The sequence below is a fragment of the Silurus aristotelis genome (genome assembly GCF_946808225.1).
Source record: "Silurus aristotelis genome assembly, chromosome: 21".
In the NCBI taxonomy this organism is placed as follows: domain Eukaryota; kingdom Metazoa; phylum Chordata; class Actinopteri; order Siluriformes; family Siluridae; genus Silurus; species Silurus aristotelis.
Window position 1 is genome coordinate 3,191,396 of NC_139594.1, and position 15,176 is coordinate 3,206,571.

Genomic DNA, 15,176 nt, shown 5'->3' on the forward strand with positions numbered 1-15,176 from the left:
AATCGAGTCCGAGGACGAGCAAAAAGCGAGGGAAGGACATGTCATCCCAGGACAACAGGAGGACACACAGAGGGAGGAAAAGGAGCAAGAGCCCATGTATATAAGTAAACAGAGAGAGAGAGAGAGAGAGAGAGAGAGAGAGAGAGAGAGAGAGAGAGAGAGAGAGAGAGAGAGCAAGAAAACATAAGTACATGCAATTAGATTCACTTGCAATTTGAAAACTCTTGCATGTATCTAAAACGCTGCTTCATTGCCGCACTTCAAGCGCATTTTAAATGACTGTGAAGGAACAAAAAGAGTTAATTCAAGCATAACACGTTGCGAATAAAGAGAAGAATACTGGTCAGGTCTTTGTGCGTTCATGCCTGTTGAGCATTGCATGCTAAATTAGTGAGTCGGAGGTGTGAGTGTGCTCCGCTACCGCTTTGGATGTGGTTAAAAAAACGTGTTCGCCAGAACAATCCATGTGGCATAAACATGCTGAGTGGGAACCGCAAGGGTACGGGGTGTACAATGTGGTCAAGGTTTTATTCATATATGGTGGGAAAAATTGGCTAAAGGTTTTGGATTCTGAGGGATACAGGGTTTTTTAGAGGTTCTCTGGATGGTTAACAGGGATTGGATTCCTCCAGAGGTTCAACACAGACTTAAACTGTCCAAACATTTCTTCCTCAGAGAGACAGGAGTCGGGGAAATACTGAGGGTACAAGATTTTATCTCGTGTAGCGGTTTATTCCATAGCCCAGCTCAGCACCTGAAAACAGGAACTGTTTACTTAACAAGTTTCATCATCAAAAAAGACTACCAAGATTCCAGTTGATTGTTGGAACCTGCTTAAGACTAGTACCAACAGCAACCAATGGTCCTTTGGGTCTGGTTTTTCAAAAACAAACAAAATCTACTTGCACGTATCAAACAAAGGGTTTTCTTTGTACTTTTAAACATTCACAGCTTTCTGAATCTTCCGGATTAAAAGTGCTTCTGATAAGAACCTTTAGAGGACCCCCCTAAAAGGACAATTTGAAGAACCTTCAAAGTGTATGGGCTTTTTTCCACTGCACGACAAACCCAAAACTGGATCCATCATTGGTTGCCAGTCCAGTAGCAAAGGTTCAAATTGGTCCTCTGTGTCTGCTTGTGTTAAAAGCAACCAAAAATTTCTAACGGATTCGGGTAGTTTTTTTTTAAAATCATATCTACTTAAGTTGCAAATGGCACTGGCATTGTCAGCCCTTCGTCGTCTTCTTGTAGATGAAGACAAAGAATCAGATATGGAGAAACCGCACTAAATGCGTGAGTTCCCTCTTTACTTTTTGCTTTCGTCGGTCCTGAATAGCCAATCGGAGTTCTCTTTCTTACAGACAAGCTCCGTCTCTAATTCTCAAAATCGAACGAAAAACAGCCAACACCGTCGGACTCAAGCCAATGGTGTGGAACACACTAAAGAAACTAAACCCTAACGATGCTCAAAAACCACCAGACATTGCCCTATGGCAGACCATCAGCTTGTCGTTTCCCAGGCTTGAGAGGAACCAGTGGTACCAGTGACGCACCGAAAAGGTTTTGTTGCCGATAGTCAGTGCCGCAGGTGAAAGTAGACTTGACTTGTGAAAGGCAGAGGTGATAAGAGGAATAAAAACTACTAGTAATAAAAAAGCGTGGGTCAGAGCTGTGCATCAGGACGTACCTGGTTCGGAACCGGCCTTTTCTTGTTCGCGAGTGTCCTTTGTTGGGCGCTGGATTGATAAAAAAGGATAAAAAAAAATACAATAAAAAAAAGGAGACAAAAATCAAATGAATTTAAATTCATTACTACTCCTGACTTTGCACTGCACATTTCAAAAGCAAACTCATGTACAGTATGAGCTAAACCTGCACTGCTGGACTTTAAGGCTGTGAACAATTCGAACCTGCCGCTGTCGTACCTGGGAAGGGTACCATCATCCAGCCTCCGGTGGTCAAAACTGAAATGTGATGTCACGAGAACCGTTAACGTGGCTAGCGTGAGCGCTAACGCTACCAAACGCACTCGGGGCATGCGCACAACCTTGCTAAACTATGCCACTGTTCAACTGTACATGCTACAAGTGCAACGTTGTAAGTAGCAACCGAAAGCCGTGCAAAGTTACTGGAACAAACCATGTTCATGTTAGCTGACCCTTGATGAATTAATTCTGGCTTTTCCGAGCATGGCAAAAATTTGGTACACCCATGCAAAAAACAGGGTAAAATAAATGGCTAGATGCTAATCCTTAATAAAGCCACTTGCTGATGCTAGTGCTTCCCTTTAATGCCCCATTAAACCACTTGATTTACAAACAACATCCTAAAACCAAACTCATAGGTTTAGGCTGACTTTACAGGGTCACCTTAGTCCAAATGCTCTGTTGACCATTTCTGAAAACTAGGATTGATAAATGTGTTGACAGAGCAAATGTAGGATAGACTGTACTACAGCACGGTGCCCCTGGAGCACAGGGGGTTAAAGGCCTTGTTTAAAGGCCCAAGAGTGGCAGCTTGGTGGGACCAGGAGCCCTTCAGCAAGGATATTAGTCCAAATATTAACGAAAGAGAGAAACGCTCTATCACAAAGAAAGTAAGAAGTCAATTGTTTTCCGATATCTATACAGTCAGGATCTTGATCAGTGGAACCCCACTGGTCCTTCACGCCTCCATGTGAAAATATATTTTCAACCACTGTTGGAACGTCCAAAAAAGTTCAAGTGTTTGTTTGAAATTATTCAGAACAGCATTTTTACATTTGTCTCAGTTGGTATCAGCACTGCAAGGAGTTAGTTCAGGTTTAAGGTGAACTCCAGACTATAAAGATCAGTACTAACCTCCAGCACACACTCACAAACTAAAAAAAAAAAAGAGCTGTAGTATGCAAGCTGATAGATTCACAGGTGAAAGAGTACACGTACTTGGCGAATCCGATGAAGTCCTCATGGTTGGTGTTGATGTATGACAGCTCGATGTCGATCAGCAACATAACCTGTAAACAAGAGATTTGTAATGACTCGAGACATTGGGTGGGGAAGACTTTGAGGAAAGAGTTCTTTGAGAAGAAAATTATTTAGGGAGTGTGTTCTTTGCAGGGGCATCCTTTTGGGAAGAGTTCTTCAGGGAAAGTGTTCTTTAAGGGGATCTTTCTGTGAAAAAGTTCTACAGAGGCCTTTGAAGGAGAGGATACCTTGATGAAGAGTTATTTATTTTTGCTGAAAGCTCTATGGGGAGAGAGTTCTTTGGGGAGAGAGGGTATTTGGGGGAGAGGGGGTCTTGGGGGGGAGAGGGTTTTGGGGGAGAGAGGGTCTTTGGGGGAGAGAGGACTTTAAAGACATACTATGAGGCGAGAGTTCTTTAAAGACATACTATGAGGCGAGAGTTCTTTCTGGGGCTCTTTTGGGTAAAGCGCTCTTTGGGTGGAAAATCATTTAGGGTAGGGTTCTCTATTGGAGAGAGGGTCGTTGGGGAGAGAGGTCTTTGGGGGAGAGAAGGCCATTGGAGGGGGAAAGGTCTTTGGGGGAGAAAGGGTCTTTGGGGGAGAAAGGGTCTTTGGGGGAGAAAGGTCTTTGGGGGAGAAAGGTCTTTGGGGGGAGAGAGGGTCTTTGGGGGAGAGAGGGTCTTTGGGGGAGAGAGGGTCTTTGGGGGAGAGAGGGTCTTTGGGGGAGAGAGGACTTTAAAGACATCCTTTGAGGCGAGAGTTTTTTCTGCGGCTCTTTTGGGTAAAGCGCTCTTTGGGTGGAAAATCATTTAGGGGAGGGTTCTCTATTGGAGAGAGGGTCGTTGGGGAGAGAGGTCTTTGGAGGAGAGAAGGCCATTGAAGAGGGAGAGGTCTTTGGGGAGAAAGGGTCTTTGGGGAAGAAAGGGTCTATGGGGGAGAAAGGTCTTTGGGGGAAGGCGGCTTTAGGGGGAGAGGGCCTCTGGGGGAGAAAGGGCCTTTGGGGGAGAGAGGGCCTTTGGGGGAGAGAGGGCCTTTGGGGGAGAGAGGGCCTTTGGGGGCATCCTTTCGGGTGAGAGTTCTTTCCGGGGCATCCTTTGGGGTGAGAGTTCTTTCCGGGGTCTCTTTTAGGTAAAGCGTTATTTGGGTGGAAAATCATTTAGGGGAGGGTTCTCTATTGGAGAGAGGGTCATTGGGGAGAGAGGTCTTTGGAGGAGAGAAGGCCATTGGAGAGTGAGAGGTCTTTGGGGGAGAAAGGTCTTAGGGGAGAGAGGTCTTAGGGGAGAGAGGTCTTAGGGGAGAGAGGTCTTAGGGGAGAGAGGTCTTAGGGGGAAGGCGGCTTTAGGGGGAGAAAGGTCTTTGGGGGAAGGCGGCTTTAGGGGGAGAGGGCCTCTGGGGGAGAGAGGTCTTTGGGGGCATCCTTTGGGGTGAGAGTTCTTTCCGGGGCATCCTTTGGGGTGAGAGTTCTTTCCGGGGTCTCTTTTAGGTAAAGCGTTATTTGGGTGGAAAATCCTTTAGGGGGAGGCTTATTTGAGTAGGTCAAATTTATTTGATAAGGAAAATAATCCTTTGAAGGAGAGGATACCTTGATGAAGAGTTCTCTGAGAGTTCTTCGGGGAGAGAGCTTATTGGAAAGAGAGCTCATTAGGGAGGGTTTTCTTTGAAGGCATTATCTGGGAAGAAAGTTATTTTGGGTAAAAGGTCTTTGGAGAGAGAGTTCTTTGAAGGCATCCTTTGGGGAAAGAGTTCTCCAGGGAGTTATTTATGTAGAGTTTGGATGATAAGTGCTTTAGGGTTGTGATCAAGAAAACAGCCCGTATAGGGGACAGTAGTTTGTGCAAATATAAAATTTCAGATTTTTAGGGACTGATCCTTTCATTCAGAATAATTCTAAAGTTAAATTAATGGATAAACTTCAGTTTCAAATCTGTTGCATGCTTTATTTTTTTTTTATATTCTTATGTAAGAGAAAGTGTGTGTGTTACCTGGCTTTTTGTCTTGCCCTCTCGCTCTCGGACATATGTAGTGACAATTCTCTCGGTCTCCTCCCTCAGCCGGGGGTACGAATTCAGCTGCAGACACAAACATCACAACACTGCAAAATACAGTGTTTACTGTATATTCACACACACACACACACACAAACACACAAGCGCATGCAGCGACCAAGCGTTGAAGCTGCCCACAACCAAAACCAACCACCAGCATTATCTAGTTCACACAAATGAAGACTGCAATCGGCACACACACGAAACCAATCAGAACAAAGCTTTTACCATCAGCTGGGTATTTATATTTATTTATAAATCTGTATTAGAGCTGCACTAATCATCACACTGAAATCACTTTTGCGATATCTGGCCTGGACAAAGCTTCTCTTTTTTTTGGTAGCGCAAAGTGTGGTAAAATTATAGTAATAAAAATGTAATAAAAAAGAAACAAAAATAAAAAAACATGAATAAACTAAGATGCACAGGTAAAATAATATATGAAGTGAAAATACAAAGGAGATTAAAAAATTTTATAAAATGAAATAAAAAAAAATAATAAATATTCTATAATTACAAAGTTTTCACCGCATTTCACTTTTTCCACATTTTGTTACAGTTTTTTTCCAAAATGGAAAAAATTCATTATTTTTCTCAAAATTCCAAAAACAAAACCCTGTAACGACAACATAAAAGAATTTTATTTGAAATCTAAATGTATTAAAAAGATCACATGTACATTAGTGGGGTCATTTGTTTTGTTTTGTTTGTAGAAGTTTGAGGAAAACAATGAACTTAATCCATTTTGGAATAAAAACATAAAAAATGGAAAAAGTAAAGTGCTGTGAAAACTTTCTGGATGTACTGTATATTCCAGGGATGCAGCTATCGGTTATTTATTTATTTCCTATAAAAAAGGTAAACACACTGTATGGTGTTTTTTTTTTTTTTTTTAGTTAGAAATTATGGTAAACTTTGGAATCTTCCCCTTCCTCCGTTTTTCATTCTGCAGCGTTTTCTGTGTTTACCTGTACAGAGCGTTCCAGGGTTTAGAGAGCTATGCATCAGTAATAATGGTCCGTGGGGAAACACAATGCTCTGTGTGTAATTAAGTGGTCTAAACGAAGCATTTTTTTGCATTTGAATTACTCGAGTTATTGGAAGAATCACTTTCGCATATAACTGCATTAAGTACTACATTACTTTACAGTAGATTTATGACAATACATTATACTATATTACATTATTTATTTATTTATTTTATTAATTTAAACACAGTATGCAAAAGTCCAATATAAAGTGACTGTTTAAATAAGCAAAAAAATTGTATAAGGTAAATTATAATAATTAGTTTTTTAAATAAATACAGCCATATAATGTAGAAAACTAAGGAATAAACAATTCAGTTCAATGTATCCAATAAATTGTTGTTGGTTTTGCCCTCCCCAAAAAAATATTTATGTTGTGCAGCTCTAATACAAACATCACTTTTTAATTCACTAATTCAGCAGAATCCAATGTGTTGAAAGTGTTTCAAAATAATTGTTAAAAAATTAAAAAATAAAATCTTAATTATGATATGAGCAAAGATAAAATTCTATATTTGTGATACTGAAGATCACAAATATAGTTTGCCGGAGGCGAGAGTGATGGCTGCGGGTAAGTGGTGTTAGTCAGAAGAAAGAGAAACAGAAAGAAAGAAAGAAAAATAGAGAGATGGGAATGTTCTTTGATGTGCACCCAAGCGTGGAGAAAAATATATTTACGGTATGTTTATGTACAGTATGTATGTTCAGGATGCAGTTTCTTCCGTTTCCACAAGGGGGCAGATAGATCTCGTTACTCCACAAGGGGCTAATGGGCATGCTGGGATTATGACTGACTCTGTTTACACCCATTCGTCTCATGACTCCAATCTTTTGTACCAGTTTCGAATAAAAATTATTATTGCAAGCCAGAAATATGTAGTATGTTCGGAGAATACACACACAGACACACACAGACACACACACATATAGCAAATTAATGGTGGGGGGGGGGGAGGTTTCTTCTTATTACTTTCCTATGAACTCCTTACTTTCTTAAATTGTTTTTGGTGTATTGTTTAATCGGTATCGTTTATATAATATACGCCTCTACTTTCTCGGTTTTATTGTTTGTTTGTTGTTTTCTTTTCTTATAATGAGGGCCTTAAAAAGAAAATAAAAACATCCCTCTTTTATGTTGGTTCCTTTGAATAAATACATACATTTTAAATCCTGGATTCTGATTGGTCAGGACGCATCAATGATACATTACATTAAATAACATTATAATACATTACACATTATTACTACATTAAATTACACTCTCTTACATTATATTACATTATCTTAAATTACATTACACTATACTGTGAGAGTAGGGAGCAGGTGGAGAAGAGCCTGGAGAGGTGGAGATATGCACTGGAGAGAAGGGGAATGAAAGTCAGTAGGAGTAAGACGGAGTACATGTGTGTGAATGAGAGGGAGGGCAGTGGAGTGATGCGGTTGCAGGGAGAAGAGGTGGAGAAGGTGGAGGAGTTCAGGTACCTGGGGTCAACAGTGTAAAGTAATGGAGAGTGTGTTAGAGAAGTGAAGAAAAGAGTGCATGCAGGGTGGAGTGGGTGGAGAAGAGTGACAGGAGTGATTTGTGATAGAAGAGTATCTGTGAGAGTAAGAGTGAAAGTTTATAGGACTGTGGTGAGACCTGAGATGTTGTATGGTTTAGAGACAGTGGCAGTGATTAAAAGACAGGAGGTGGAGCTGGAGGTAGCAGAGCTGAAGATGTTGAGATTTGCGTTGGGAGTGATGACGATGGACAGGATTAGAAATGAGTTTATTAGAGGGACAGAGCATGTAGGACGTTTTGGAGACAAGGTGAGGGAGGTGAGACTGAGATAGTTTGAGGAGGGACATGGGGTATATCAGTAGGGGAAAGCTGAGGATGGAGCCACCAGGAAGGAGGAAAAGAGAAAGACCAAAGGAGGAGGTTTATGGATGTGGTGAGGGAAGACATGCAGGAAGTTGGTTTGAAAGAAGCAGAAGTACAGGACAGCGGGGTATGGAGACGGATGATCAGCTGTGGCCCCCCTTTATGGGAGCAGCCGGAGGAAGAAGAAGAAGAATGCACTATATGACATATTACATTTATTATATTGATCTATATTGCATTGTTACACTATATTAAATTATGTTATACTATATTACACATATTACACTATATTATATTAAACTCTATATTATTTTTTACAATATTACAACATATTTTATATTATATTACACTATATTACTGTTATATTACACAATATATTATTTTATACTGTACACTATATAACGTAGATAGTGGCACTAAAAGGGAAACCCCAGATGCATGCAAGGCCTGGTTGAAAATGTTCTGCTGAAGTTTGGTATGCATGCATGTGTTAAAAAAAAAAGGCTTAGCAGGAACAGGAGGCACAAAATGGTGCTCTCCCAGAACTAAGCAGGAGTCATAGACCACATGATGGACAGATACAGTGTAAACATGGAGGACAGGGCGTAGGCGGGATGTGAAGGGCTGATCTCAGACAAACAGGTGCTGAATGGCTGACAGGGTGGAGGACCCAAGCATGAAGGAACATCAACATGACCAGGAGGAACAGGATTAGGGAACAAGGAACCGAGGGATCGAGATCCTGTTCTGTTTTTATTTGTTGTTGTTCTGCTCCTCCTCCTGGTTTACCTTGTTGGCACACTTCCTGATGAGAGAGGTGACCTCTGTCACCACCATGTCCACGCATTTCAGACTCGGCGCTTTCAGTTTGAGGATCTGCTTTTTCACGATGGCCTCAAAGGCCAGGTCGGGGGTAAACAGTCCCGATCTGAGAGCACGATCGGGAGGGAAAAAGAAGAAGAATGGGAATAGTGTTTTGCATAGTAGGGGTGAGAAGGAGGGGGGATAGGCAGAGAATAGAGCAGAATAGAAGAAGAAAAAATTTCATTAGTTATTAAAATCACTCATCTACAGCCAGACACTTAGACCAGTCCAAAAAGAGGCAGGCCACGGTTTCCACAATCTCACTGCGAGCATGAATTACCCTTAAATCCCTCTGTAAGTCGTCCACACCAAAAACCCTGCCCTGCGTTACAACACTGCTTTTAACGAGCCCTCAGCAACCGTTTCACTGCACGAGAGCTGCTTTAGAGTTTAACACTTAAGATCTCGAAGTTTATCGGAGTCAACACACACAAACGCTTTATCTCGTTAATTCGTCGTAAATGTGCCAAAAGCGAAACCTAATTTGCTCCAACCCCAATCCAAGGACAACTTTAGTCCTTACTGTGATGTAGTGTAGTGTGTGTGATGTAGCTCCATGTTTTGTGACGTAGCTCCATGTTGTGTGACGTAGCTCCATGTTGTGTGACGTAGCGCCATGTTGTGTGACGTAGCGCCATGTTGTGTGACGTAGCGCCATGTTGTGTGACGTAGCGCCATGTTGTGTGACGTAGCTCCATGTTGTGTGACGTAGCTCCATGTTGTGTGACGCAGCTCCATGTTGTGTGACGCAGCTCCATGTTGTGTGACGTAGCTCCATGTTGTGTGACGTAGCTCCATGTTGTGTGACGTAGCTCCATGTTGTGTGACGTAGCTCCATGTTGTGTGACGTAGCTCTATGTTGTGTAATGTAGCTCTATGTTGTTTTATAGCTGTATGTTGTTTGACGTAGCGCTGTGTTGTGTGATGTAGCACCATGTTGTGTAAAGTAGCTCTATGTTGTTTGACGTGGCTCTATGTTGTGTGACGTGGCTCTATGTTGTGTGACGTGGCTCTATGTTGTGTGACGTGGCTCTATGTTGTGTGACGTGGCTCTATGTTGTGTGACGTGGCTCTATGTTGTTTGACGTGGCTCTATGTTGTTTGACGAGGCTCTATGTTGTGTGACGAGGCTCTATGTTGTGTGACGAGGCTCTATGTTGTGTGACGAGGCTCTATGTTGTGTGACGTAGCTCTATGTTGTTTGACGTAGCTCTATGTTGTTTGACGTAGCTCTATGTTGTGTGACGTAGCTCTATGTTGTTTGAAGGAGCTCTATGTTGTTTGAAGAAGCTCTATGTTGTTTGACGTGGCTCTATGTTGTTTGACGTGGCTCTACGTTGTGTGACGAGGCTCTACGTTGTTTGACGTAGCTCTATGTTGTGTGACGTAGCTCTATGTTGTGTGACGTAGCTCTATGTTGTGTGGCGTAGCTCTATGTTGTGTGATGTAGCTCTATGTTGTGTGACGTAGCTCTATGTTGTTTGAAGGAGCTCTATGTTGTGTGATGTAGCTGTATGTTGTTTGACGTAGCTGTATGTTGTTTGACGTAGCTGTATGTTGTGTGATGTAGCACCAGGGTTCTGAAGAAACGTTGTTTTATTACACTGTGTACTGCGTCAGATATACATTTGGTTTAAAAGACAATAAAAGCTTCTTGACTTGAATATAATCGATGAGGGTGTTTTAAAAGCAGTGTAACGCCTGGCCGCAGGTTCGGCTCGGTGGAACTCTCTCTGCCGTGCGGTTCTCTCCTTTTGGACCGGAGACGAGCGGGACCCCGTGTCCGTTCGTCTCGGCTGCACAAGACCAGCACAAAACCTTGACACACGACAGCTGAACCCGCACACGGGATGGCCGGCAGGATGACGGGGGTCGCACCGGCACGCGATACACACATGCTAGCGTTACGCCGCGGACTCGGATTACTCCGGGCTGTTTCATTATTTCATGGCCAACCTGGTGTTCATGGCTAATATTAAATTGCCCCTGAAACATACAAGTGATGACCACAAACTTGATTGCGATTAGTTTTTCTTGCTGTCTCACTCTCCAGTAAATGAAAACTTAATAATTAGCTTCACTAATCCAGCTCTGCGTTAGCGACAAACATTCTCAAGAACGTAAAAGGGTTCAGGAGCACTTTAAAAGTTCATGAACATTTGAACCCGCTCTCATTTCAGTTCCACAGAGTGGAAAGTTTTTTTGTTCGGCGGAACAGAAGCGCAATGCGAGCGTGGTTTTTTTTGGCGGCCGGTGTGACCCCTTCCCCTCTGGCCGGTGTGTAGGGGCCCGGCAGCAGCGCGGTACCTTGTTGGAGCACTGCCTGACTGTGTTGATGAGCTCCTGAATCACCAGATCGATACATTTGAGACAGGGCTCTTTCAGCTTTATGATCTGCTTTTTCACGATGGCTTCAAACGCCAGGTCGGGGGTGAACAGGCCAGTTCTGAGAACATACAGGGGTGTGGGGGGGTGTGGAGAGGGGCACACAGACAATCAGACAGACAGACAAACAAACAGCGGGACAGGTAAAATAACAAAAAGAGCATGAAGATCAAGGGAAAAATAAAGCAGTGACATGACATGCTGACAGTGTTGAAAGAGCAAAAACGAACAAAAAAAGATAAGTGCCAAGTACAAAAAAGATGAAGACGTAAGAGTGATTGAATTGAAGATTGAAGGCATCGAGAGAAAAAAGAGAGAGAAAAAGAGAAGGAAAAATGAAACAGGTTGTCAGTACAGTACAAACGAGACCGAGCAGCAGACTGTGTGTCTGAATCTAGGGAAAAGAGCTGAGTGGAAAGTTTAAATAACCACAAACACACACCAAGAGATTCATAGTGAATTTTTGTGCACGTGCGTGTGTGTGTTTGCACGTGCGCGCGTGTGGGTGTGAATATAAAACAAAAAAGAAAATGAACTGAGAGAGCAATGGGGGCATATCTGTGTATATCTGACACAGTGTACCTGAGTGTGAGTGTCTATGTGGAAAATCTACAGTATGTGTGTGCGAGCGTCTTTGTGGACAAACTACAGTATATCTGCGTGTGAGCGTCTCTGTGGACAAACTACAGTATATCTGTGTGTGAGCGTCTCAGTGGAAAATCTACAGTATATCTGTGTGTGAGTGTATAAGTGTCTATGTGCACAAATGCAGGTCTATGTGTGTGTGTGTGTGTGTGTGTGTGTGTGTGTGTGTGTGTGTGTGTGTGTGTGTGTGTGTGTGTGCGCAAGTGTCAGTGTGGACAAAAGTCAGTATACCTGTGCGCACAAGTGTCTATATGTGTGTGTGTGTGTGTGTGTGTGTGTGTTTTTTTTACAGTACTGAAGTCATAGTTTTTTTTTTTCGTGGCATGTGGTTGTGTTTCCCGGAACTGCTGTCTGTCTACATGATTAGTGTGTGTGTGTGTGTGTTAGAAGGATTAGACGGCGTCCTGTCTGCGGGAGGTCTTAGTGAAGCTCCACTTGCCTGACTCCATGGACGTTCTTTATGGCGTGACTGATCTCTCGCCGCAGCTCCTTCTCATCAAACACAATCTGACAAGCACACAAGTGAAACAGAAGAATCATCATGATACTGTGTAGGGACATGAGGAAGAGTGTGTGTGTGTGTGTGTGTGTGTGTGTGTGTGTGTGTGTGTGTGTGTGTGTGTGTGTGTTTTACCTTGACCAGCTCGAAAGGGAATCGCTCGTGGAAGATGCGGTTGATCCTGGCACCACCGGACAGCTCCACCGTGTCCACCTGATCTCCTGATCCTTCGATACACTTCTCGAAGTCCACACCGAACTGCTGCACCATCCTGATGACCACACACACACACACACACACACACACACACACACACACACACACACACACACACACACACACACACACACACACACATTGATATACGAATTACAACGAGAGTATAATACATATGGTGTGCAACACTTCCTGGACCAATCAAAATCCGTAGTTTAACTTCAAGTCTGACTCAAGTGCTCACATTTAGTCAGCTTTTCTTTTTGTTTCTAATTTTATTTGATCTCCAAGAACCCGATAAAAATTTTTTTTGCTTTACTATTTTATTTTATTCTTTTTTTTTTTTTTACAGTAAAAGGCATTTCTTTGAAATTACATACGAATTAAATCAAAATTCTGGTGATAACTGATACAAGAGGTGAGTGTCCACTGGGAGATGTTTGGAAAGGAGGTGAAGGGAAAGACGACTCACTGCAGCAGAGCCTTGGTCTTGCGTGTGGGGTCGTCAGGACGGAAGTTCTTGTACTCCTCCACCTCTTTCTCCAGAGACAGGAGCTGTGACTGTAACTTACTGCGCAAACCGGGCAGCGTGTCTCGAATGTGGTTAGTTAATTGCTGTGAGAGACAAGACACAGAAAGACGTAACATTTCAAACTGGCTATGAACTATGTAGATTAATGCTGAGATATATATATGTGTGTGTGTGTGTGTGTGTGTGTGTGTGTGTGTGTGTGTGTGTGTGTAGACAAATGCTGGCATATATGTGAATGTCTAAGATAAAAAAACGTTGGTATAAAGTGTGTGAATGTCCGCATGCGAGTGTCTATGTCATGCTGGATCAGGGTTGTGTCTCCTAGTTCAGACACGTCCTATACAATTGTGAGCCCCAACTTTGTGCTAACAATTTGAAGAAAAACCAAAAATGACTGAAAAAAAATCAGGTGTCCCAATACTTTTGCCCTTATTGTGTATTTCTGGATGCATAATTAATCCACATAATATATTTTAGTAGATTAGTATTGGAGTGGACAGGGTGTCTTTGGTGGGTGGAGTCTGAAAGAATGTGGTGAACCTGGTTGAGGGTCTTCTGCAGGTGCGGCGTTCCCATTCTCTCTGCCATGTGTCTGTAAGCGGGGTGAGACAAGAAGAACTTCCTCTCTGCAGCCAGAGCGACACGGATGTCCTTCCTGCCGTCAATGTCCTTCTGACTACGGTTCACTACACCAATGTAGCCTGAAACACACACACACACACACACACACACACACACGCGCTTTGTTAAACCAAGGCTGTGTTTGCAGGTGTAATTGATGGACACGTCCCTGAGCCCCACCCACCTCTGCGCAGTGGGAGCAGCTTGTTCTCCAGAATGTCTCGTGCGTCCGTTCCTTCGTCCATCAGATCCAGTTTGGTGATCACACCAATGGTGCGGAGACCTGCAACAACACACACATACACACACTCATGGTCTGTTTCATGACACTAGGTCATGATTCATTGTGTTTTTAGAAGGAAACCACGAAGTACCCTGAGGGTCCACTTCCTTGGCGATCTTCAGAGCGTCCGAGTTGGCCAGGTCAGTGTTGGCCGGTGTGACTGCCAGGATCAGACAGCTGTCTTTAGTGATGAACTGCAAAAGCATGTCTCGTATCTGGTGCTCGATGTCCACTGGCTGGTCGCCCACGGCAACCTTGGTCATCCCTGGCAGGTCGATGAGAGTCAGGTTCAACACTGAGGAACCAAAAAAAGAGAATGAGGTTTCCTACAACAGGAAGGTTTTCTGAAAAGATTTTACAATTCCGTGTGTGTGTGTGTGTGTGTGCGTGTGTATGTTTGTCTGTGTGCGTGATACCGTTAGGCGAGTAGACTCTCAGGTTGATGGGAATGGGGGAGATTCCCTTATTCGAACCCGTGATCCTGTCCGTCTCGGCCTCAATCTCTGTCCGGACTTCATCGAAGTCCACGAACTTCTTCCCTTTACAGTGCAAGAACTCGGCATACTCTAAACACAGACACAGAATCGTTGGACTCTGGGTTGCCAGGTTGTCTGTGTGTGTGTGTGTGTTTTTGTCCGAGGAAATGCACTCACCTGCTTTGTTGTTGATTAGCTGCAGAACCAGAGGCCTGCGAGTGACGATCCCTGAGCCACGAGGGAGAAAATCCCTGCAGAGAACAAGAGAATTTCATTATGCAATAAAGCAATGATCAGACGAACTGTGAAAGAGAGAGGACAGAGAAAAACAGATAGACAGGTCATCAACAGGTGGATAGACATATAGTTTAAAGCAGGTAAACTAACAAATAAGAAGACAGACAGGCCGAGGCTGGAGAAGACAGAAAGAGAAAGACATACAGACAGACAGGTGGACAGACAGGGAGCCCGGAGCAGACAGACTAAAACAGACAAACTGAAAGACAAGCAGATATACAGACAAAGAAGCAGAGACAGACAGACAGAAAGGATAGCACAGGCAAACACAAAAACAGACAGATAGACAGAGAGGTTAAAGATGCTGAGACAAACAGGCAGACAGAGAAAAAACATGAAGGTAAGACATTCAGATAGTAAGACAGAGTGGCTAAAACAGATAGACAGAGAGGGTGAGACAGACAGTCAGTCAGACAGAGCGACTATGACCAACAGGCATATAGACAAAGAGGGTAAGACAGAGAGAGAGATTGAGAG

General features: G+C 43.2%; 1 protein-coding gene across 22 annotated transcripts in view; it reads right to left on the bottom strand.

Moving 5' to 3' along the window:
• LOC310716846 (dynamin-2-like) overlaps window positions 1-15,176 on the bottom strand; it is a 43,784-nt gene that overhangs the window by 17,283 nt on the left and 11,325 nt on the right. For 9 of the 22 annotated variants that reach the window (XM_083524381.1, XM_083524382.1, XM_083524380.1 and 6 more), the window contains 12 exons: window positions 14,580-14,653; window positions 14,343-14,492; window positions 14,018-14,221; window positions 13,828-13,926; window positions 13,563-13,723; window positions 12,963-13,105; window positions 12,410-12,545; window positions 12,215-12,282; window positions 11,053-11,191; window positions 4,927-5,013; window positions 2,925-2,995; window positions 1,688-1,736 (listed from right to left, as the gene is read on the bottom strand). In XM_083524381.1, the coding sequence (XP_083380507.1) occupies window positions 1,688-1,736; window positions 2,925-2,995; window positions 4,927-5,013; window positions 11,053-11,191; window positions 12,215-12,282; window positions 12,410-12,545; window positions 12,963-13,105; window positions 13,563-13,723; window positions 13,828-13,926; window positions 14,018-14,221; window positions 14,343-14,492; window positions 14,580-14,653 (1,381 nt within the window). Of the gene's footprint in view, window positions 1-1,687; window positions 1,737-1,925; window positions 1,965-2,924; window positions 2,996-4,926; window positions 5,014-8,670; window positions 8,810-11,052; window positions 11,192-12,214; window positions 12,283-12,409; window positions 12,546-12,962; window positions 13,106-13,562; window positions 13,724-13,827; window positions 13,927-14,017; window positions 14,222-14,342; window positions 14,493-14,579; window positions 14,654-15,176 lie in introns of all 22 variants that reach the window. The other 13 variants (XM_083524392.1, XM_083524372.1, XM_083524389.1 and 10 more) reach the window with 3 other exon arrangements.